This window comes from Cydia amplana, chromosome 1, assembly GCF_948474715.1.
Source record: "Cydia amplana chromosome 1, ilCydAmpl1.1, whole genome shotgun sequence".
Classification (NCBI taxonomy): Eukaryota; Metazoa; Arthropoda; class Insecta; order Lepidoptera; family Tortricidae; genus Cydia; species Cydia amplana.
Genome location: NC_086069.1, coordinates 1652227 through 1679212, shown reverse-complemented (window position 1 = coordinate 1679212; position 26986 = coordinate 1652227). Strand labels below are relative to the sequence as shown.

At 37.8% G+C, this 26986-nt stretch overlaps 1 protein-coding gene across 10 annotated transcripts in view; it reads right to left on the bottom strand.

Annotated features, from left to right (window-relative positions):
* LOC134655498 (glutamate-gated chloride channel) overlaps window positions 1-26986 on the bottom strand; it is a 57579-nt gene that overhangs the window by 24563 nt on the left and 6030 nt on the right. For all 10 annotated transcript variants that reach the window (XM_063511353.1, XM_063511049.1, XM_063511275.1 and 7 more), the window contains exon 2: window positions 4045-4122. In XM_063511353.1, the coding sequence (XP_063367423.1) occupies window positions 4045-4115 (71 nt within the window). In that variant the 5' untranslated portion in view covers window positions 4116-4122. The remainder of the gene's footprint in view (window positions 1-4044; window positions 4123-26986) is intronic.

Sequence of the window (26986 nt, the reverse complement as noted above, 5' to 3'; positions counted from 1 at the left end):
ATCAAATGATATTTCGTACATAAGTTCCGAAAAACTCATTGGTACGAGCCGTGGTTTGAACCCGCGACCTCCGGATTGCAAGTCGCACGCTCTTACCGCTAGGCCACCAGCGCTTTTTTAAATCATGAAATATCAGTAACAAATAGAAATAACTCTGTTTGAAATGGGAGCCGATCGTGGGCGCCGTGACGACTGATAAATGACTACAAATATTTTTGAAGTGAAAACTTCTTTAGCGGCGCTGTGCACTTTTTGAGGTAGGGAAAAAATGTTAAACTCGAGACAGCGTAAGACGATCACGTGACCGTAAGATTTAGATGGCCACTCATTTAGATGGCATTTAAATCAATAATGAAAAACTCAATGACATTACATGAAAAACTGTTACACGTAATGTCATTGAGTTTTTCTTTATTGATTTAAATGGCATCTAGTGAGTTTCGCTCTAACTGGTATTAATATAACTCGAGTACTAACAGTGATGTGCTTAGGGGTTTCAAGTAATTAACGCTAACGCTAGATGGCGTTAACCTCAATTATACATAGTGCATTTTGCACTAGTCATTGAGTTTTCACTTCTGCCGGCACTCCCTGAGTGCAACCCGTTGTTTTTTATTTTTTCTAATTTACTCCTCATTCAATATCTAATGTCTCCAGGTTTAACTAGGCGAGATATTTGTGAGGAATAGCATGGAAAACTACGCATGCACTTTTGTTGTCTGTTATGAAATATATTTTAACCGACTTCAAAAACAGAGGAGGAGGTTATCAATTCGACTGTATTGTTTTTTGTTACCTCAGTACGGATATGATGGTCGTTCTTGTCTACGTGACAGCGTGATAAAACGGTGTCCGTCACTTTCTTTCCCACGGTGTTAAACAGTGACAGTTATTTTATCACGTGGATAAAGATGGATAAAGCTATCCATAATAGGCTGGCAGAACTCCGTCATTCGAGAATCGATGTTATTTTTATAAAAAAGGTGTGTAATTTAAGTATACCAAAAAACCGCCCAAGTGCGAATCGGACTCGTGCACGAAGGGTTCCGTACCATTACGCAAAAAAACACGATTGCTGTATGGGAGCCCCACTTAAATATTTATTTTATTTTGTTTTTAGTATTTGTTGTTATAGCGGCAATAGAAATACGTCGTCTGTGAAAATTTCAACTGAGTTCATGAGTTACAGCCCGGTGACAGACAAACAGACGGACGGACGGACAGCGGAGTCGTAGTAATAGGGTCCCTTTTTGTACCCTTTGGGTACGGAACCCTAAAAACTAAATAGGTATATAGCATAATTTTTTATAACTGGCTGGATTAATGAACTTTTTTCATCAAATCTGTACCTACTGTACGTAATTATGTTACAAGCGAACAACAAAACGATGAACCAATAAATTGTGTGTAATATGTATAGTTAGAAATGTTTTGGCATATTGTCTAGTTCGGTTCGGCCACTGAAACGCGGTACAAGTGTTAACTACGCGGACAGAAATAACCGAACTAGTAATTACTGTTGTAGGACCGTATCTGTTTCTCAAGAAACCACTCGTATTTTATTTGACTATTTATTAACCATTATAGATATATGTATCTAGTACATTAAATGGTAAATAGATATATGTGTGGGTCAATCAACTATTTCTTGTTGTTATTCTGTCCCATTGTTAGAAGAACTGCTGTACCATGCATGTTCTACTAACATGCTCAGTAGATGTCCCATTATGGAAACGTCTTATAACTACCATAAAATGCAAGTTTGGTTCATTTAAATACGAAAAACCTAGAATTTTAAGAGTCCGTCCTCAGGAGACCGTAACCATAGCAACGTGTGACAAGAAAAAGTTGATTAACCCATGTTACGTATACGCGTTTTACATTTACGAATATACTCACTATATTTATTTTACTAACAATACTTTTCACTCCGGTTTCCTACTTTTTTTGGAAGAATAAGATGTAATGTAAGTAGGTATTCAGTAGAATTTGAAAGTCATATCAACGACCTAGTCATTAAATCAGCGGTCGGCAACCTTTTAGCAGCCAAGGGCCACATAGTAGTTAACGAAGTTGACGCGGGCCGTACTTTGTTAATATTTATGACTTTATCAGACATTGTCGTTTGTCAATATTACGTACAAAATAGCCAGGGAGGCTCGCGGGCCGCAAGTGACAGGTTCACGGGCCGCATACGGTCCGCGGGCCGCAGGTTGCCGACCGCTGCATTAAATGGTAATTAGGTTGCTTAACATTAAAGTCGTAATGATAATACAAATCTTGTTGTGTCACAAAACTAACCACAGATATATCTTCATTACTTTTAAACAACATCACATTACTACGTCCACTAGGTATAACCAGTATAAATTCAAAGATAACACAATATATCCGGCGTTTAGTGGTCGAATTCCGTCGCGTCCTCATTCGACATTGACATTGTCTGTTATTTTTTATTAAAATACTAAACAGTTCTGTATAGCCAGGTCCCTAGTGCACTAGAATAATGACAGTTCTATCTTCTCACGTAGATTATCGATATTAAACTTTCGTGAGACATATTTTAAACTGTTTATACGACAACGGTCGAGGCTCGAGCCTGAGGATGGACCCCCGAAGGGCCCGAAACATGTCGCCAATAGCGACTAAAAATTCAAGTGAGTGAAACCGTTGTCGTATAAACAGTACACGTAGATTTTTCAAAAATACATATCAAATAGTGAATATTTAAAGCTTGTAATTGTAAAAATAAAATAGAACGACTGCCCTATTTAAATAATATTTGTTTAAATTATCTTGTTTCCGAATTCTAATAAGATTAAAAATAGTTATAGTAGTACAAATGAATTCCCAGAGTCCCAGAGATTAGATTTGGGACAAATCTATAAAATACGACTTTCGTTATTACTAGTAACTATATAAAATCGGCCTTCTTATTAGAAACATATCATATCACCTATCAAATCCACAAGGGATGAAACTTGGGAAAGCTTCCCCCGCTTCGAGTGTTTTAAATAAAAAACGGCTTTCAGGAACTTTAATTGTATTAATAAGTAATAACTACAAATACCACCAGTTAAATATTGTTCACCTCGTTCGGGACGGAAACATCAACGAAAGGAAACCCGATTATTCATGTTTAACAATCGGGTTGTTTCATGTAACAAGTCAAATGGGGTTCAAGTCATGTAACAAAGTAAAATGAAGGGTTGATTGTGCCCCAAATTAACCTAAATTGTCGATGGTATCGCACCCATTACTGGTGTTTGTAATAAAAATATCCGTATCAGCGAATTTCTCAAGGTTTTATGAAATCAATACGATTTTATTCGCGAACTCCGGCGTTGGGACGAAACGGAATTTGCAGACAAAAGGATGGCTCACGGGGTTGGCCGGGGCGGGGCGTCCGACACTTCAATTTTCTATAAAAAGCATCACGTGATCACCGATCACCTGTCAAATAAAACGAAACGTCGGACACCTCGGCCCGACCCGGACCGTTTTAACGTGACAACGTGAGTCATCCTTAACTCGTCACGGCAGCTACAAAAAAATTTTACGTAGTCACGTTCAAATGCATTTTTGAATCGATTTCTATAAATTCAGATCAAAGCAAGTCGTTATGTTTGTAACTGCACTGCACCTATTAAAAGTCCCAAACCTCTATTCAAGGCGATTTTGCAGTGGGGTAGTGGGGAATTGGGGATAGGTGGCTTTTACCAGTAAATATCTGAGCGCTGAATATGCCGTTTTTGTGCATCATTCTTGTCAAGTACACGTGGAAGTCTATTAGTTAATATGTTTACAAATCTATCGCGCCATATAATCCAGCAACTGATTTTTCGGGCGATATATAAGGAAGTTGTATTAGGTACCTATATTGAAACTTCGTGCAAGATATCTGCCGTATCGTTTGGTGGGGGTGGGTTGAGGAACGGCGCCCACGCAAACACGTAAAAATAAGTTTTTTGTCATTTCTTGACGACTGAGATTGTATTAGGTATATTAAAGTGCTAATAATTGTATCTCAATGAAGGTACTTACTCTGCAAATTGTGTGAAGCACAGGAGTAGCAGGCAGAAGAAGGCGGCGCATGATGGCCGCGACACGTCCATCCTCCGTCTGGAACAAGCCAAACACTATGACTCAAATACTAAGGGTTAACGAAAAATAGAACGCGGACGCGTGCGACGTATTTTACCGGGGTTTTTACCTACTTACAATTGCACCCGCGCCAGCTAGCGGACGCTCTAAGGAATGCAGTTCATTGGTTCTCTTCTCTCGCTTAATTCTCCGTAGCCCAAGAGTAAAACTGTGAGTAAAACGCTTCACACTCCTTACTTGATTCAGTCGTCTTAACTGCATGGTATCCTAACTAGGTAGGCACTTAAAAAAAGTGTACCTAATAGTTAGAGCAGCAGTCAGACTCTTACTAACACCTTTAGGATTTAGGATTCTGAATTAAGATGTGTGAAGCGATTTGAGACCCCTGATATGTAGGACCGTGTGCACGAGTATAAGAAATTAAAGAGCTCATTTCAATAAAAACTCGCATTTTTATATTTACACAAATAAATTAACGACAAAACAAAACGGGGGTTTCGTTGCAGAGATTTTCTCAAGACTAGGTAGGTTCAAGTTCAAGTTTTAAGTTCAAAATATACTTTATTCACGTAGGCCAACAACACTTATGATCGCAAAAAAAGCCTGTACCTATCTGTATACAGGTAAAACTTTGAAATATCATGCGAGCAAATCATTGTTGACCGATAATTTCGGAAATTAAATTAAATTTCCTTACGTCTCGTAAAAAGTTTTCAGTTTTCAGACAAATCCCACGTGTTTTTCTCTCGTAGACAACACGTCCATGGCGCCCGTCCAAGAACCAAGTTCAGAAACGAAATTTTAATACCAATATCATTCCAATTCATAACATATCAGTGTCACGCTAACACATGATCATTATTCAGAGGGAACAAGCGCTCGCAATCAATACGATTTCTTGATCATTCTGATACATAGATGTAGAATAAGGCCAAAGCTGACCGAGTGTCGATACCCGCTGCACTTTATTTATAATGTAGCGAGTTTCGACCGGCTTGCTGATGAGGGTACCGAGAATTAGGGTTAACAGGTAATTGGAGGTGAAAGGTTCAAGTAATAATGGCAAAGAAAAAATCATTTGACCTTTCAAGTGGCTATAACGTAACCCTTTTCTGATTTACTTATGTTGGGTGTTATTTTCACTTTTGGCGGGTTACCCCTGCGAAGTGATTGTATAGTTTTTACTTATGGGGTTTAAGAACTACGGCGCCACAGACCCACACACAAACACCGGTGAATGTTTAACTTATTATAACATCTCTCTTTTTGCGTCGGGGTTATAAAAAATTCTGTCCTGTAGAAAACAATTGACATCGAATCCTGGAAAATGTATGCAATAGTCAAATTAGTTTTGCGATTTTAAAGTTGACCGGATTTGAAAACTTGTTCACCCTGTCGTATGAATTAATTTATTCCGAATTATACGTTAAAAGGGTAGGTACTAAATGTGTCCTAGAGTTATACTGATGATAAACAGCACGTCCGCAACAATTATGCAACTGCCAAGAATAATTAAAGCGACATCTATATGTCAGAGCGGCCATTACTCACTGCCTCGACCACCTGCCATCATTTACAAATTGGTGTAAATTACAATATTATTCCACCTTGTTTACAATACGCTATATGATGTACCTTTAATCAAGAAAAACGAGGGGCAGGGTGATCGCTCAATTCCATTTTAATCGCGAATTTGCACCGTAATTACACTTGTATAAGGTTGTGTTTGTGCCATCAAACAAATGTGTGTTCCTTGTTACTTAAATTTATGTCATATCAAGGGCGAAGGCATTAATTGCAGAGTTGCGTCGTTAAAACTTAAGAGTGTTATTAAAGGTATAGTAACGATACGATCGTACCCGTGTCTAAGCTTTTCCTTTTATGCCGTTGATATAAGGGAACAGTACATTAATACGATAAAAGTGCGAAAAGTAGTAAATTTAAACGAGTTGCGAATTACCTATTCCCACGTGCATCGTAAGAGTGCAGGTGGACGTGATATTCACAGATTTCAGAAAGGCCTTTGACAAGGTGGATCATATACTGCTTTTGGAAAAACTGGCGTACAACGGCATTCGGGGAAACCTCCTACGCTGGTTTATCTCGTACCTCTCTAACAGAACCCAAGTCATTGCCCTGAATGGGTTTAAGTCTGACCTCACAACTGTATCTTCAGGGGTATTACAGGGTTCTATTTTGGGTCCCTTGTTGTACATTATTTTTATAAACGAGATTAAGGAGTGTTTTAAGAACTGTAGTTTTCTTATGTTTGCGGACGACTTAAAAATATTCAAATCAGTAAAATCACGTGATGACATTCACTTAATTCAAGACGATATCAACAACTTTACCTCGTACTGCCATAAAAATAAACTTCAATTAGCGGGTGATAAATCTTTGCACATGTGTTTTACTAAAAATAAAAAAAGGGCAATTGACTCTGAATTTAGGATTGGCAACACGACCATTACAAAAGTATCATCTGTACGAGACTTAGGTATATTATTTGACAACAAACTTGATTTTAACAGTCACATTGAACGAATTATCTCAAAGGCTTACCAAATGTTGGGATTTGTTTTAAGAACAGCAAAAGTTTTCAAAAAACCGTCCACGTACATATTATTATACAAAGCTCTTGTTAGACCGCATTTGGAATATGCATCAATCGTGTGGAACCCGTTTTATTCCAAATATTCGAATTCAATTGAAATGGTCCAAAAAAAGTTTTTGCGGGCTACACATAGACGCCTAACTGGCAAACATATGTCCTACTGTAATTTATTGAAACATTATAAGCTACCTTCCCTCGCTTCAAGGCGCACGTGTTCAGATATGATGGTTCTCCACAACATCTGCCATGACAGGTACGACTGCTCAGAGCTGCTTGACAACATCCGCTTTAGGGTCCCCTCGCGAAGTACTGCCCGCTCTAATGCCTTGTTCGCCGTCCCGACTTGCTCAACCAACGCTGGAGTCCGCGCATCTTTGCGCCGACTGTGCAATACTTACAATAAGCTATTCACGGCCGTAGACATTTTCAGCACAAACAGAGTATGTTTCCAAAAACAAATCTTTGAAAGTCTAGCTGAGACAACTTAATTTCTTTGTATAGCTTTGTTCCTTGCTATCTAGTCGCTAGTGTGCGTTAAATTTAGTTAAGTTTACTGTAGCATTACCTTACCTATATTATGCATAGTTCTTAGTGAGAGCGTTTTAGGAGGTAAGTGCACATCTTCTGAACTGTATATCTTATCATTAACTTACTGTACTTACTTCTGTTGTTTCTCCAAAAAAAAAAAAGTACAACAATTTACAGTACATACGGCCCTTTAAATGTTCGGACATAGGCACGTAAAGTGCTAATTACAAAGCCACGAGCGTAGCCGTTAACATGGGAAAAACGTATGTTGCGAAGGACGCTTACGAACGGAGAACCAGCCTAGCGGATCGCTGGCAATGAATGTGTTAAAGTTGTGATAAATAAAAAATACAAGTGTCGCAAACATGTTCAGAACCAGACATTGAGACGAGGCCCTATCCTATCTATCGCAAACATAGAAAATCTAAACTTCGATATCTCTCTTTATCGCTACCATGAATTGACACTTGATGCACTGGTATATTGGTGCGATCGAGAGGGAATGCGATAGAGGTCACGCAGTCGCTAGCGTAGTTTAGCTCATGGTAGGCGTGCGTAGTTCAGTTTCGTCGGTGGTAGCCATTGACGTATAATATCTAAGGACGGGCTAATGGGGCACTAAACATCGTACTAGTTCAGCGGTGCTACCCACGAATTCCAGCCAATCGTGCAGTTTAACGCGACTAGTTGCGACCAATAGCGCGCGTAATGCGAACTCGTCAAACAGTCGCGCGCGTGATGCGAACTCATCAACCAATCGGATTGTAGCTTGGTGGATATAATCAAATGGAGACGCCATGTCTGTAATTATCTGTACAAAACAGTCTGCCGATTTTTGCGGGGGAGGGGAACGTCAAATGTATGCGTAACGTAAAAATAGCCATGTCAGATAAACGTCAGTCCATACATTGTGTATGACCGTTGGCCGCCTATTTTCGACAGAGGGGAAAGCCTGTTAATGGCTACTCCGTTTAGTTGTATCCTCCAAGGATTGTAGCGATTTCACACCGCTGTACTGGCCCCTGTCATGCCTCATTATTATTGCCCGTAAAGCCAGTCCCTACCTAGATATCTATGTCAATGGTGGTAGCCCTAACAGGGGACATAGGGACTGACATACTGAAACAATCATACCCCACTTGGGGATTAATCGTGATCACAGAATGTCACGACATGTATTATGAAGAGAATTGCATGGACAGCCGCCATTTAAAGCAAAGGCTGAAACTGTTACTAATTGTTGGCTCGCCTGTTTTTTCAGCTAATTGCTTTGTTGAACAACTAGCAGACATACCTAGGTATATGTAGAAAGATTACAAAATATGAATACGCTGAACAGTATAGAACACAAAGTTTTTTTTTAAATTAAACTATAATACCTTACGTAAGCTTTCTCAAACAATACTGCCTTATACGTTAACTACCGTCATATACCTATCTACTAACTAGCCTACCTATAACTAGTCAAAATGTTTTTTTGTAACTTTTTTAGATTTTTTTTCAAAAAAGTTAATCTGAGCATGCCCAGCGCCTATAAACTCTCGTCTTATATAATGTTTTCTTAAAAGCCTTTTGTTATGAAACCCCCTCTTATTTCCCCCCATCGCAAATAAACGCACCGTTTAGTTTTGATGAAGTTGCACAAATTAGAGCGCGGGCTGCGGTGGCTGAACACGCGATACGGCTGTATGACACAATTTTACTTTTAAAATGTTACGACTTTTAAACACGGTTATTACTTATTATAAGAGCATTTTCACATTGTCCAAACCGATATCGGATGTCGGAGGACGACTACAAAAATGCAAAAAAGTGCCTTTACAGTACATATGGGGCTACTTTTCTGCACTAGTGCGTAAAATAGCACTTTTCGTGCGTATGTCGAAACTTTATAGTGCCATATGTACTGTAAAACGTTGTTCGATACACGTGCGAATAGGTAATTCGCAACTCGTGTCGATTTAAAACACTCCCTTCGGTCGTGATTTAATTTATCGCCACTCGTTTCGAATTTCCTCTTTTTCGCACTTGTATCGAAAATAACTACATTTAGAGAACAGTAAAGTAGGTCTATACCTACTCTATAGTATAGAGCGTTTATTCGTGGCAAAAAAGAACAAAACAACACGTAACACTTAACAATAAGCCACGAAATGGTGCCGACTCAGCATGGTGCTAGCCTGGCTGGGCTAGCGCTGGTCTTCTAATTTTTTAAAATATTTAATTATTGTTTGTTGTTCAAACCATCACCATCACCAAACCACCAAAATTAGAACTCCATTTTAATGTAAAATTATAACCAAATTTTTAAATCTTGCTATCCTATTAAAGCAAATGACTCCAAAATAATCATTGTAAACCCAAAAATAGTAAATGACCACCAAAATTGTAACCACATTTTAATTAAAAATGTGGAAATACTTAATATATCATTATCTTATTAAATTAATTGATCCACTTCGTTTCTGTAAGGGTCGCTGTTCAAACCTAACCTAACCCACTTTTCTAGTAGCATTTCTTTTCTGTAAGGGTCGCAGTTCAAACCTAACCTAACCCACTTTTCTAGTAGCATTTCTTTTCTGTAAGGGTAGCAGTTCAAACCTAACCTAACCCACTTTTCTAGTAGCATTTCTTTTCTGTAAGGGTAGCAGTTCAAACCTAACCTAACCCACTTTTCTAGTATCATTTCTTTTCTGTAAGGGTCGCAGTTCAAACCTAACCTAACCCACTTTTCTAGTAGCATTTCGTTTCTGTAAAGGTCACAGTTCAAACCTAACCTCACCCACTTTTCTGACAGCAGTTTGGTTCTGTAAGGGTCGCAGTTCAAACCTAACCTAACCCACTTTTCTAGTAGCATTTAGTTTCTGTAAAGGTCGCAGTTCAAACCTAACCTAACCTACTTTTCTAGTAGCATTTCGTTTCTGTAAGGGTCGCAGTTCAAACCTAACTTGACCCACTTTTTTGATAGCAGTTTGGTTCTGCAAGAGTCGCAGTTCAAACCTAACCTAACCCACTTTTCTAGTATCATTTCTTTTCTGTAAGGGTCGCAGTTCAAACCTAACCTAACCCACTTTTCTAGTAGCATTTCGTTTCTGTAAAGGTCGTAGTTCAAACCTAACCTCACCCACTTTTCTGATAGCAGTTTGGTTCTGTAAGGGTCGCAGTTCAAACCTAACCTAACCCACTTTTCTAGTAGCATTTCGTTTCTGTAAAGGTCGCAGTTCAAACCTAACCTACCCTGCTTTTCTAGTAGCATTTCTTTTCTGTAAGGGTCGCAGTTCAAACCTAACCTAACCAACTTTTCTAGTAGCACTTCGTTTCTGTAAGGGTCGCAGTTCAAACCTAACCTAACCCACTTTTCTAGTAGCGTTTCGTTTCTGTAAGGGTCGCAGTTCAAACCTAACCTAACCCACTATTTTAGCAGCATTTCGTTTCTGTAAGGGTCGCAGTTCAAACCTAACCTAACCCACTATTTTAGCAGCATTTCGTTTCTGTAAGGGTCGCAGTTCTAACCTAACCTAACCCACTTATCTGAGGAAATAATACGCCGAATAGAATAGTTAATTAATGGTTTTAATGTAAGATAGAAAGTTAACAACAATGATAAGAGCAATTTTCGATTTCGCATTGACAGTAGCGACACCAAGTGGCAATGTTAGTACACTAAAAGACGTTTGTTCGTTCAGAAACTGTAATTATGTTTACACATCTTCAACATCCTCCCTTAAACATAATCCCATCTTGGAAGAACAATATGCCAGTTTCCTGTGCGACGTTGCTTTAGTAAGAGCGTCAGCAATCATCTTGTCTGTCTGTACGTAGCGCACCTCAATGGCTCCTTCAAGTACCTTATCACGGACAAAATGGTGCCTCACATCGATGTGCTTCGTTCTGGAATGATATCCGTCAGAACGTGAAAGTTTTATAGAGCTTTGATTATCGCTATAAATTACTAAGGCTTCATTCTTCAGTTGTGGCCACATATTTTCTTGAAATTGTTTAAGCCACAAAGCCTCTTGTACGCATGACGATAGAGACATGTATTCCGCTTCTGTTGTAGAAAGCGCAACGGTAGGCTGACGTCTAGAGTTCCAACTGATCGTTCCTCCCTGGAACAGAAAAGTATAGCCGGTACAGGAACGCCTGTCATCTCCGGAACTTGCCCAGTCTGCATCGCAGTATCCATGAGCCATGGTTTCCTGACAATCTTGCTTGTAGCTCAGCCTGTAATCAAGAGTGCCTTTTAAATAGCGCATAACACGCTTCAGCGCAACCCAGTGCTGCATCTCCGGTTTTTTGTTATATTTGCTCAACATATTTATGACAAAACCTATGTCCGGTCTAGTAACTTGTGAGATGTACAACAAACAACCAATTATCTCCTGATAAGGAACATTATCTAAAATCTCGGCATTCTCAGTAGTTCCAATTAGCTTAGTATTCAAATCCATTGGTGTTTGTACACTTTTGCAGTCAGACATGCCAAATTTGTTTAATACTTCTTGTATATATTTTCTTTGGTCTAAGTACAAGATGCCCTTGGTCCTATCTCTCTCCACATGTACGCCAAGACAATACTTAATGTCTCCTAAATCTTTAATTTTAAATTTTTTATGTAGCTCTTCCTTAAAGTAGTGTTTTGTCTCCTGATTATTGGTAAATAACACAAGGTCATCAACATAAATGGCCAAAAAAAACATATTACTACTATCTACTATTTTATAATAGATACAAGGATCTAACTTTGAACGTGAGAGTCCCATTTCTCTCAATGTCATATCAATCTTCTTGTTCCACTGCCGGCTGGCCTGTTTTAAACCGTACAGTGATTTATTTAACCGGCATACTTGCTCACCGTTGTTGCCATACATTGGCGGTTGCTTCATGTAAATCTCCTCCTCTATGTCACCTTGAAGAAAGGCTGACACGGCATCCATCTGACATATATCTAGGTCATATTTAACCGCTAAGGCAAATAAATATCTTAAAGAAGCGTACCTGACAACTGGTGAGTATACTTCTGTGTAGTCTATGCCTGGTTTTTGAGAACATCCTTTGACAACGAGCCGTGCCTTGTACTTCACTATTGCTCCATTTTCATTCGTCTTGGTTTTGAAGACCCACTTACATGGTATGGGACGCTTGCCTGGTGGTAGAGTAGTAATTTCCCATGTATTATTCTCCATTAAGGACCGATACTCCTCTTCCATAGCATCTTTCCAGTGTTGAGCGTTAGAACTTGACAACGCTTCTTCAACAGTCAGCGGATCTGAAATCTGAACACACATGAAATTATTACCTGGTGCAAAATGTTTCTGATGAGACCTCAGAGTGATTTGTCTTTCAAAACTTTCATTGCTGTCACTACCACTGGGGTAATATGTCTCATCATTAGTATTGATTACACAGCTGTCAAAGGATGTTTCAGAATCTGATGATGTAGCTCCATCCTGTAATGTCTCTACGTTACTATCATCTGTATTTGTTATATCTTCATTCTCCTGTATCTGTTCATCTGAACTAAGAGGGACTGTGGCCGACTGTGGCCCTGAGATGGGTTTCTGTGTCATATTTTCAGTGCTTTTACCATCTTCAATAAATATAACATCCCTGCTAATCACCATCTTTCCATTAATAGGATTTAACAACCTGTAGCCCTTTGTATTGTCACAATAACCTACAAAAATTAATTCTTGTGATTTACGGTCCCATTTTAGACGTTTTTCTTTTGGAATGTGTACCATAGCCTTAGTTCCAAATATCTTAAGGTGTGAAATGTTAGGTTTCTTACCTGTCCATTTCTCGTATGGTGTTACCTCATCCAAAACTCGTGACGGTGATCTGTTAATGACATAAGCAGCACAGGCAACTGCTTCAGCCCATAGATTTTTCTTCAGCTTTGCCTCAAAAAGCATGCACCTTGCACGCTCTACCAGACTTCTCATCATCCTCTCTGCCAATCCGTTCTGCTCGTGCGTGTACGGAGCACTGGTCTGGTGTCTGATGCCGGAAGCCACTAGAAATCCAGAAAAATCTTTGTTACAATATTCTGTCCCTCTGTCGCTCCTAAATACCTTTATCTTTCTTCCCAACTCATTTTCCACCTCTTCTTTAAATGTCTTGAAAATCATTGTAATATCCATTTTGTTCTTAAGAAAATATACATATACTTTGCGGGAATAGTCATCTATGAAAGTTATGAAGTATCTAGCACCACCGGCTGATGGTACCTCCATCGGACCACATAGATCTGAATGCACTATTTCTAGCAATGCAGTAGTTCTAGAACCAGATTGCGGAAATGGTAATCGAGTTTGTTTTGCTTCACAACAGGGTTTGCATACAGTATTAATCTGCTTATTATTAGTAATATTCATGCCTTCAGCACACACCTGTAACTTTTTAACATCAGCCATATTCAGATGAGCCATTCTTTTATGCCAGGTGACAATATCTGCTTTACTTGCACATAAAATAGCACATGCATTACCAGTTACAGTGTTAAGCTTATACAAGTCATTGATTGCTTGTCCAGTTGCTATGAGATTCTTGTTGGCATCAAAAATATTACAGCCTTGTTTCGTAAACTCCACTGTGCAGTCATTTTTTGTTAACTGGCTGACCGATAGCAAGTTTGCACCCAATTCAGGAATAAACAAAACTTTTCTCACCTGGATAGGACAACCATCTTTACATGTGTCTGTTTGAATATTTATTTTACCCATATTCTCTACCTTGACATAAGCTTTATTTGCCACCATTATCTTCTCGACCGGAGGTGGTTGTAAATCATACATCCATTCTGAACGTCTGGTCATATGCATTGTCGCACCCGAGTCGACATACCAATCATCTTTATCTATTAACGAATTGCATGCTGAAAAAACTGCTGAAAAACTATGCTGAACATTACTAGTTTTCTGCGCTGGACACTGAGTCTTGAAATGTCCATATTGATTACAGCCAAAGCAACGTGGTCCTTTTCCTTTGGGCTTTGTGTTTGTATTTTGGTGTGAAGTACCCTTCCCTTTAGTCAAGAACGCAGACGACTCTGAACTTTTCACTTCTTGTAACAGTTTAGTCTTTATAAAATCTGATGATATCTTGACACCGTAGCCCTCGAGACCCATGATCATTGGTTTGTAATTCTCAGGTAAACCCGCCAGCATGAGTGTACCTAACCACTCATCTCCCACTTCGAAGCCTATATTTCTTAACTTGTATGCAGTGCTCATAATTTTATTCACATAATCTTCAATATTTGAGGAGTTATCGAGCGAAGTGTTGATTAAATCACGTAACAATCCCACTTTTCTTGACAGCCCGGAGTCTTCAAATGCTTTTTGTAGATTTAACCACACCTCTCGTGATGTTTTTGCGTTTTCAATATGAACATAGTTGATTGGTTCCACTAACAAAATAATCTTGGACTTGGCCTTAATGTCTTTCTTGGAATCCACTTCTTCTCCCGGATCAACACATTCCCATAAATCTTCGTGCTCCAAATACGATTTGACTGCGAACCTCCACGTCGAGTAGTTTTCACGACCGGCTAATTTTTCAATTTGCAGGTTAGACGACGTAGCCATTGTTACCGGGTCAAATTATTTCGCGAATTACTTGTTGTACTGACTTTACTACGATTAAAATAATTAACCTCAGTTCTATATTGCGTTTATGGGACGGCCCATAACCTGAGGAAATAATACGCCGAATAGAATAGTTAATTAATGGTTTTAATGTAAGATAGAAAGTTAACAACAATGATAAGAGCAATTTTCGATTTCGCATTGACAGTAGCGACACCAAGTGGCAATGTTAGTACACTAAAAGACGTTTGTTCGTTCAGAAACTGTAATTATGTTTACACATCTTCAACAAGTTCGGTTCTGTGAGGATCGCAGTTCTAACCTAACCCACTTTTATAGTAGGGTCAATTTTCAAATAGGCATTTTTTGCTGTCCCACGGCTAAAACTCGAAGTCCATAGGACTTAAAGACTAGATATGTATATATTTTCATTCAGTGTATTATAAACTTTAAAAATAATGTACAACTGTACCTTCAATATTATTTGTTTCTGACAAAATCGCATTTGAAGGTCTAAAAATGGCGAAATTTGCCGTTTTTCGCGTGTCCCAGTGGCGGCATTGCCCAATTTAAAAAATCATAACTTTGGATGTAGGCAACGTATTATGAATACCTTTATATTTTTATAAAGAGCATTTTCTAGAGAATTTATTTAGTCATTTCGATAATTTAATGCGTTATTTAATAAAACAAGAATAGCCTTTGTATCGCTGTCCCGCGCGGCACTTGTTTTGTTATGACTTAAAGATACCCCCCAAAATCTTCTTTGTCTATTGAATAACGATTAAATTAACTTTACGACGCAATAGTGCGGTTAGTTGGGTGTCTTTGACCATTAAGTATGCACGCGGAAACAGTTTTATTTATGTAATAATCTCTTTCGATATATTTTGGTACGACTACAATGACATTTGTATGGACGCTTCATATGTTGGTACACAGTCGAAATGAAAATGTGTATTTCATAATAATAGTTGCAAATATAGTGTTAAAATATATAGTCAAATAAATAAGTGAATCGGTTATATGGTGTAAGAAATTTCGCCAAAAAATATTATTGGCGACATTTGTATGGCGACATTTGTACGGTTATTTTGACCGTACAGATGTCGATTGTGGCATACAAATGTCGACATAGTGCCATACAAATGTCGAAAAGGCGTCATACAAATGTCGTCAGGTTTTACAAATGCCACAAAATTAATAAATAGTGACATAAACATTTTGATACTGCCATACAATGTCGAAAAAATGCCATATACATGTCTAAAGTGCCTTAAAAATTGCTAAATAGTGCAATAGTGCAATGTTGATCTTCAGACATCCATATCTAGCAAACTATAAAAAGTAGAGTGGTGCCTCGTACAGTATATTTTTTGTTGTTAAGAATCCTTCCTAAATCGATGATTATAAATCAAATTTTCCAAAAATATAAAATTGCCATACAAATGTCGAAAAAACACCCTCTTCAAAAATTTACCCACTAGCATTTCGTTTCTGTAAACGTCGCAGTTCAAACCTAACCTACTTTTCTAGTACCATTTCGTTTTTTTTAAGAGGGGAAATGCTTTACGCATACCACCCGGCGCGGGGACGGGCCGGGATGGTTATTTGGGACTCCCTGTTGTGGGCTAATGAGACCCCAGGTTTACCCACTAAAACCCCTCTGTTGCCGCCTCGCTGCTATACGGCGAGGTCCCAGGAACGCCGAAGTACTCTTCCGCAACCTCGCCAGCGGCCGTCCGTACTCGGACCCGACTCTTGGGGAAATCACCCCTTCACCTCAGTGGGCGCGTTGGCTACACATCGCGCCCGCCCACGCAGGGACCTTTGTGTAGGCGACAGACGTCCCCGGGCCTGCCGCCCACAAGTGCCCTTATGGGGGTAGCCGACGGTCGTAAGCCAGCCGCCGCCGCCCCACGCGTTTGCGGCGCATTGGCTGGGAGGCCGGATCCTCCTCCCTACCGCGCTCGGCTGCCTCCTTCTGCGTCATCACAACCTCGCAGAAGGAGGCTACCGCCTTCCACGATCTCTCACCACCCACCATGGCTTCCACTATAGCTGGCAGGGAGAGGTCATTTCCGACTACGGCCACGAGTGCGGCCCGCGCAGTGCTAACCTAACCTAACCCACTTAACTGACTGATAGCAGTTTAACCTACTTTTCTAGTAGCATAACGAAATGCTACTAGAAATTAGGTTAGGTTAGGTAGGTATGCGGTGCGGTGTATGGGGGGTTAAGCGGGAGGGGCTAGTAATTTTGGCATTATTTTACTTTATTAGGTAATATGTATACATTTATTGGTAACAAAGAAAACCGGCACTGGATCAAAGCAATACTGTTGTGATAAGAACATCGCTTGGGTGAGGTATATTTCATCAATTATTTATCGAAAACTGAATTCGGAAATCGACGGTTACACTGGAACTCACTCACACATGGATATGTTTTTAAATTAACTGATATTTATTCTGAAAAATATAAAAAATAAATGCGGTAATTTACCAGCTGATAGCGAAAATCTGTCAACTCTGCGCAAGAGTTCTGACAGTTGACAGTGACACCTATGACGTTTATGGTTGCGTTCGGAAACTGTGCGTTCAAGTAGACTACTATTAAACAACATGTCGAAAAAATTGAACGTAAAAGTCTTAGGCACTGACGACAAAGCAAATGTTGAATGCTTTAAATGCAAAACAAACGTCGAAATAAGAGACACAATATTATGCACGTCTTGCAACAATAGGTTTGAATTTCATTGCGCTGGCTACTCAGAAAAACTTTATCGTATGAGGAGCCAAAGGGAATCCAAAAATAAGTGGAAATGCAAAGCATGCGTAGAAAACCACACTGACGCTAAAGTCTCAAAGGAAAAAAATCTTAAAGCTAAGAAAATGATCCAGCCTTCTAAAGGGACGCCACAATCTGTCACAAAATTAAAATCAACACCGAATGCTGAATCTTTATCTTTATCTGAGGCTAAACAAAAATCACCAGGTGTCCCTCATGTTGAAAAACCCGTAATGCCATCTTCATCAGAGAACCCTCAACTAAAAGAACCAGAAACTGAGTTAAAATCTGCAGTCCTAATACAATCACAGTCAACTGAAATTGTATCTCAAACTAGTCCTGACACGCAATTACCTCAAAAACCCGTAGTGCCATCTTCATCCGATAACCCACAACTTAAAGAACCAGAAACTGAGTTAAAATCTCCAGTCCTAATACAATCACATTCAACTGAAATTGTATCTCAAATTAGTCCTGACGCGCAATTACCTGAAAAATCTATTTTACCAGTACCGTCCGCCATAGATGAAATAACTCCTAATAAAGATAATGCTCAAAAAGAAACTAAAGACACCATCAATCTAGTATCACAAGTATATATGGCTTCCTGTTTTCTATCGTCTTCACCCTTACAACGCACATCAGGAAATGATCCCGATCCAAATGAGGACTTACACTCTACAGAGCCCAGTATATCCAACAACTCAAGTATAATGAACTCAATCAATTTCAGAGACAGCGATGTCTCGGAGTCTCTGAATGATTCTTTACCCGCTTCTGATGTCCTGTCAAGAAGCGTAGACGGCGTACATCGCGGCTTACCATATTCAAATGAACACAATGAACTGCATGGAAGAATAAACGAACTTGAGTTGGTACTAGCCAGCACGCAAGAGGAATTAGACCTAAAAATACTAGAAAACAATGAATTTCAAAGGAGAATACAGCAATTGACTTTAGAGATAAAAGTACTCCAATCATTGTGCTACTCTTCATCTTTTGAAACTAAAAACAGATGCACTGCTAAGAAAAAGACGAGAAACTCTTTGATTCCCGGCTGTCCATCAACACCAGCTTCGCCAACGGCCGATTTGCATCAAGATCTGACTTTAGATAGTGATAAAAAGATATCAAGCTTAGAAATAAAGATAATTAATTTCGAAAAACTACTCAAAAATATTGAAAGCCAGATCATTTTACTCAATAAACAAGTGGAAACTATGGCACAAAATTTTCACACATCTGAATTTGAAACAAATGCTACTGCAAATAATATTAAGAGCAAGTCCCTGATTAACCCCGATGCGCAAACTTATTGTCAAGTTTCAATTACTCCGAGGAAAATTGCAATAGAACCTACTCTTTCACAGTCAAAAGTGTGCGTTATTAGTAACTATACAAATCACATGCTAAAACTGCTGAAACGAGATTTCTCAAGTGAGAATACATGTTTTTACCTGAAGCCTGGAGCGCCAACACGGGAACTTTTTGTCGGTCTTCGGAACAAGCTTCAAGACTTCACTATGAACGACTTTTGTGTTATTTATATTGGTGATAAGGACTTCAAGACTAGTAATAACTATGATAGTGTAGTCAAATTCATTCAGGACCAATCAAGTTTTGTGCAGCACACGAATATAATAATCTGTTTGCCTACATTCAAAATTAATCAATTTTCAAATTTATTTACAAGCCGTGTCGAACTTTTTAATAACTTACTCTGGAAAAGTAACTTGGAATATAATTATTGTTATATTTTGGACTCTAATTTAAATTTGCAATATGATAGCCTTATGTTTTCTCGGTCTGGTAATGTAAACCAGCAGGGTTTCATCACAATTTATAACGACTTGACTTTTGACATCGCTTTCTGTACCTGATGATGTGATAGATATAGGGGAAACTAACACTCATGAAACAGTTATAACAGAAGACTATAAGAGTTTTTTAGACATAGCACACAATCCATTAGTGAAAAGATAAACAAGTCAGATTGTCAAGCCTCCGTCCACGAGAATCCTTCTCCAAACATTAATAAGTACCTGTCTGTGCTACACCTTAATATTAACCGTCTTCAAAATAAAATACTTTATCTGGAGTCTTTTGTGGAGCTGGAACTTGAATTTCGACCATGTTTTATATGTATAACAGAATCGTGGCTAAGGCAGGACGAAGACAGTAGCATTAGGTTACCTGGATATCGAATTGTAACCAATTGTTCGAGATCCATTAGTCGTGGAGGTGGCTGTATTATTTTTGCTAGAGACGACATATTTAAAAGTTGCAAAATATATAATGTTGAAAGATACTATAAGGAAAAAGTTTTTGAAGTATGCTGTCTGACAATTGAACTTCAAAACATGCCCAAAATATATCTTAGTACAGTATACCGAAGTCCGAGTAGTGACATTAAAACATTTTTGACACAGTTAGACCTATTTCTAAGTAATAATAAAAATAATTGCTCCATCCTGTGTGGGGATTTCAACATCGATTTAAAAGGCAAAACAAATGTAACTAAAGATTTTTTGCAAGTTTTTCTAGAGCATAATATGAGGCCTACGATAAGAAACTACACTCGCGTTACAGAGACATCTCAAACTTTAGTTGACAATATCTTTACAGATATGGATGATAAATATAAAGGCCAAGTTGTCCCTTGCAGTTTTTCAGATCACGACGCTCAAACGGTAGTTTTCTACGATCAATTAATACTGCCAGTCCAGCAAATTAAGGTTCAAGAGAAACGAATATACTCCCAAAGTGCTTTAAAGAATTTTAAAACAGACTTAGAAACAACTTCTTGGAGCGACTTGTACAATGAAAACACATGTGAAGGAAAAGTACAAGCGTTCTATAATATAATGTATAGCTTAATTGACAAGCACTTTCCTCTTAAACATGTAAAACTACGGAATCACCAAAAATCCTGGATAACACGAGGAATCAAGGTATCATGCAGAAGAAAAAGGTCGTTACTGTTAGCAATGCGTAAATTTAGAAACGATAGCAATCTTAGGCAGCTTTACAAGTCTTACAACGGCATCCTAAAGAAACTGATTTTTACAGCAAAAAACATACACATTAAAAATGCTATAAAAAGGGCAAAGTCAAAAAGTAAGGTAATATGGAGAATAGTGAATGAAAATACTGCCAAGAAGTCAATCACTGATAAAAGTACAATCAAACTCCGCGTTAATAATGATATAATCGATGATCCTACAAGAGTAAGTAACATTTTTAACGAATACTTTGTTAACGTGGGTAAAGTCTCCGATATCAAATATCAAAAACAGATCATGGTAGTGAACATATGAATCTTTTACATAACAGTCACATTAATAACACTAAATCTGTTTTCATGTCACCCGTTGACGAGTTTGAAGTCATAAGAATCGTCAAGTTACTGAAAAACACAAGCTCATGCGGCCCGGATGATATAAGTACGACGTTGATCAAACATAACGTAGAAGCTATTTGTGCAGCGCTGTGTGACATTTTCAATACGTGTATTTGTGATGGGATTTTTCCAATTCAATTTAAAACTGCAAAAGTGATTCCATTGCATAAAAAGGATAGTAAAGAGGAGATATCGAATTATCGCCCTATTTCTTTGTTGACTGTACTTTCCAAAATTTTCGAAAAGGCAATTGCGAATAGAATTATTAATCACTTTGAAAAATGCAATTACTTTTGTTCTCAACAGTTTGGCTTTAGACAGAATCGAAATACAGTAGCAGCTATTACTGAATTGGTCCTAGACGTTATGAACAATCTTAATCAAAATTATAAATGTGCGGGTATCTTTTGCGATCTAAGTAAAGCTTTCGACTGTGTAAACCATAAAATATTAATTGATAAGTTGCAATATTACGGAATCCGTGGACCGACTCTAAAATTACTGACATCGTACCTAACGGATAGAACACAATTTGTTCAAATAGTTAATGTAGATAATTCCGGGTGTGTTAGTTATGTTAATTCTACTAAGCAAGTAATTGACTGTGGAGTTCCCCAAGGGTCTGTCTTAGGACCTTTACTATTTATTATTTTTATGAATGACTTGCAATCCAATATAACTCATGGTACACCTTATCTTTACGCAGATGACACAAGCATAATAATAGGTAATGAAAATATAAATTTACTTGAAACTCAAATAGGTGAAACTTGGGAGGAAATATCTTACTGGTTTAAGTGCAATGGTCTTAAAATAAATTTGGACAAAACGGTATATTTTCCTTTTCTCAGACACTCAAATAGCATACCGTATGATCTGCCTCTACCTGTAGCAAAAGCAGATGATGTTAAGTTCTTAGGTATACATTTAGATACACAATTGCGCTGGTCCAGTCATATAGAACTTCTAAGAAAAAAATTAGCCTCCGCCTGTTACACACTGAAAAGCCTCTCTAAAATATTTAGCTCGTCTGCGCTTAAAACAGTCTATTTTGCATATTTTGAAAGCCTAATGAGATATGGCCTTGAGGTCTGGGGTAACAGTGTCCATGTGAAATGTGTTTTACTTTTACAAAAAAAGGCTGTGAGGTATGTTGATAAGGCAAAGCGACTTGAACATTGTCGTCCTCTGTTTGTGAAGCATAACATATTGACAGTGACATCACTTTACATATACTTAGTCTGTATTTTTGTTTATAAAAATAAGACCCGATTTGCATGTAAAAACAAAAATAGACATCCTAGATTAAGACATAAATTTGACATACAATTACCAGAATCTAAAAATTATATACTTTTCAAAAGAAGTCTGGAATACATGGGAATTAAAATTTATAATTTTTTGAATGAGGACATTAGACAATGTGATAATATTATTGACTTTTCCAAAAAATTAAAATCATTTCTACTAATAAGACCATATTATAATCTGAAGGAATATTTTGATAACTTGTCATTTTAATTGTAATTAGATTATTATTTTAATTTAAGTTAATCTAAGATTTTGCATGCCATATTGTGGTAGACCATACATGCATGTACACAATAGCTACAATAAGTACCTATAACACCCCTATGACATGTAACCATGACAACTGTGTATGTTCAAGCAAATAAATAAATTGAAATTGAATCATAGTGGTTTATTTAGGTGAAAATATCGCATTAATTTGGTCTTCAAGATTTGGTGATCATTAATGATTTTTGGTGATCATTCAATATATTTGGTATTTGAATACAATTTGAAGTGCAGTCGTTATTAAATCGGTGGTACTTTTGTATTTTTAGGCCTTATTTTTTTGGTGTTCAGTAATTTTTTTTGGTAAGCATGATTTTTTTATTTAGGGTACCAAAGTATTTTTTGGTGGTCATTATATTTGTAGCCTATAAAAATTATTATTATTATTATAGAAATATCATGGTTGGATATAATAAACGATAAGTCATTTTTTTTAAATTGGAGCATAGTTACTCACCAAAGAGCAAAGTAGGCACATTTTACGGAAGTTATTTTCTGTAGTACAGTAAATCCTCCGGGAATGAGTGGTGCGCGTGCCAAGCGTCAAGTGCCAAGTGGTAAGTGCCAACTGTCTAGTGGTGTTAGTGACAGCAAGCGCCACAAGGGATAAAATGCTAAAGAACAACAGGTTTCGACCTTTCGATTCTTTTTAGTCCATTTAGTATTAGGGAATATTGGTGTATACACCTGCCACTCGAGCTGTCTACTGGTCTGTCGTTTTATGAGTTTTATGACATACATATATAGTTATAAAGAAGAAGATTAAAATGTTTACGAAATGCGTTAACATACGTTACTTTTAAGGTTTTTCGTAGAAAAATATATAGCTAAATGTTCATAATCTGAAATATTTTCTTAAAGGATAAAGAAAAGCCCTGTGTCGCCGTTAAACACAAAAAAATGTAAGTCCTGCATTAATTTGTTGAACAGTCAGATAAGTCTATGCATAGTTTAGGTACAATTATCATCACTACATAGTATAAAACAAAGTCGCTTCCTGCTGTCTGTCTGTCTGTATGTATGCTTAGATCTTTAAAAATACGCAACGGATTTTGATGCTGTTTTTTTTAATAGATAGAGTGATTCAAGAGTAAGGAGTATGTATAATTTGTTAACCCGTGCGAAGCCGGGGCGGGTTGCTAGTATGTAATAAATAAAGGAATGAACATAATTCATTAATGACTTAACCAATTAGGTCAAGTGTGTTAATTTGGGTTGGGTTAAGTAGACTGTACAGAATATATTACTACCCCAAATGAGGGTACCAAGCGTCGGACAGAAGTCGGATATTTACTAATGAGCCACTTTAATTGCCTCTGGCTCAAAATACTCTAATTAATGCGGAGGCCTAAGAAACAAACAGTTTAATTTTAAGTTTAACCAGGAACTCGATTCTAATTAATCAACTTGGTATAGTTTTACAACAGGTTTTGATATGACAATCGTCTTGGTGAATGGCGCGCATCTCACGCACAACTTCCACTTCGCGTGAGTAAAAAGTTATCAAATCTGAATCGGGCTCCTGGTTTACGAAATTAGTTATTTTTACTAGTCTATAATTTAGGCCCGTTTATTTCTATCTGTAATTAATTTCATTTGGACAATGAGTCTAAAAATAACTCCTTTCATTTCTCCACATCTAAAACCTTTTTAGAAGGGCTAATATGGCCGGCTCTTTATCATTTGTCACCATGCCTGTCACGTTCTAACAAGTAGGTGTGCGAAAGTGACGCATGACATGACAGGTGATAAAAATGCGACCATGATAGCGGTACAGGTCTAAACGACTCTGAATTTTTTAACAAGCACTAAACATACATACTAAACAACAACGCGTAAATATTTGTACGTTTAAGTCACCGAAGCACGCGAAAATTGAATCAGGGGCGCCATGCCAGCGGAAATAGCGGCGGAAGTGAGCGCATTAGCGCCGCCTGCCGGGAAACTGCGCAAACAACGAGGAGCTTTTAAAAGTTCCTGCAGTTGCTGGGTTTTTGGTAACGGTGCTGGAATGTTTTAGTTATGTGCTCTATCGAATGAAAACACTAGGGGTTCTGTTGTCAGTAGGCATTATTTAATCTTCTTCATCTTCCCTACTGCGCATAACAGCCGCAAGCCATTAGGACATTCGAGATCAGTTTGAATTTGTAATTTATCACGCGAAAATACAATTGTAATGTCCGTCCAAATGTCTGGTGTCTACGTTCTTTCGTACCTATTATTACAGTTGAACCTCGATAACTCGAACCTCAATTAGGCTAAATCCTCGTTAACTCGAAATATAATGCTATTCCGTTCCCTTCAAAGCCCAAAAGTCAATAATTCACATGAAACGAAGTAACCTACGATTCCCTTTACGGCTATCCAGTATCCAGTACATAAATTTTTGGCACCATAACTCGAAAAATGAAATTAGACCTCTTTAACTCTAAAAATTAATGTATTGTTTTATTACCTTTGTAATACGAAGTTTTCATTCGTTTTACCCCTAAAACCCCTTTAAAGAAAAAACTTATAACAAAAACTCCAGTCCATACCCTCTATAAGACGAAACCTCGTTAACTCAAACTTTTTGGCGTTTCCCTTAAGATTTGTGTTATCGAGGTTCCACTGAATATTGTTCACTTATGGACCCCGGCACTTAAAGTATTGAACCAATTGTTGCCACTCAATGCAAAGTACTATACTATTATGAAACGCATAGGTACAAAATACTGCCTTTTATTCCCGAAGGCGGATTGGCGCTCGCCTACTACACTTAACTCCCAACGAGTTGTTTCCTAGAAAGTGTAATTTATACATGTCTAAGTAATTGTAATACGTTAGTTTGATTTGGTAGTTGTATTTTATAATTGTAGATGTATTGTTATTATTTTTATGCTTGTATGTAAATTCAATGTTGACGTGTAAAAAAAAGTGCCCTTGTGGCCTATTTGCTGAATAAATGTTGAAGTTGAAGTTGAGGTAGATGCAGCTTAATCCTAAACTGTTACAGTGGAAATCGGCGTGTTACAAAATCACAGAATCGTCTTAGCGACCCTATTCGACCTGTGTTTCAACTCTTTGATCAAATTAGTATCATAAACTTATTTTTAAAGTTCAAATGGGCGTTCCTGTCATCAGTAAGCATTGGGAATCAGGACACCAATGTTTTCTGTGTTGGTTTCGCACCATCGCACGTAACTACGTCCTGTGGCAATCATGGGCCATTTGGCTATGACATATGTGACGGTCACCTACTTTCCATCCTCGTTATGATATTTTAGTGGATCCCTTAAATATAATACTTGGGACTGTCCTATAGAGCTGACTATTATAGTATGGCTCTTCTGAGGTGAACTTTTCGCTTCGGACCTTAATCTTTCAAACAAAGGCCATTGTCTCTATTATCGCAAACCCGAGCGCTCGAGCGTTAGCACGTGCCAGTACAACATTCATATTGAAAAACAACCGGTATTGTCATAGTATTAAGGTTCAAATTTAATGTCACTGATATTCTAGATATTACGTTTTGGTAGTGTAGGATCATAGACCGCCCCGAAGCGATACGGCACTCATATTATTTTGATACTTAGTGTGGTGTTAAAAATGAAACGTGGTTAAATATTTATTATATTGCTTTATTTAAATTATTAGCTTACGGTGGTAAATGTAATAATTTACAAAGGTGCAGCTGCAAGCATTGTTATTTTTTCTTATCTTTAAAATAACGATACCTACTGTGAAATTAGCACCTCTGATGTGATGCCGACGCATAGTGACAATAAAAACACTGATAAGGATTTGCGACCTGACCACTATTGTTTTGCATAGGTAAATACAATAGGTTTATGAGAAGAGCGGTGTGCAAGATCCGTGTGCATGAGTAGTGGGGCACATTATTTTATCATTTACCGACCCTACATCAGGCTTAAGTCGGTTTCTAATATCCTAACCGTGTGCTTCGTGTTATTTATATAAGTACTCTGCCCGATATTAATTTTAGAAGAAAGCATGTACCGTGTTAAAAACTTGACGACCTGCTTACGTGACCCTGGATTTTGATTGCAAGAAATTTATTATATCTGATTTTTTATGACACGATTTTATCTAGTACTTAGTAAATAACTGTTTATAGACCTACACGGAAAAATGTTGATTATACCTATGTTAAACTTATTAATCTTAAATTTACATTGTAACCTTAGATTTTGTTATATAACAAATATACAACGCTTTATCATAAAATATCTGGGTAACCGAGCTTCGCTCGGAAAACATATAAAAACTCGAATATGCGCGTTTTTCCAGAGATAAGACCTAGCTAGATCGATTTTTCGCCCCCGAAAACCCCCATATAGCAAATTTCATCGAAATCGTTAGAGCCGTTTCCGAGATCCCCGA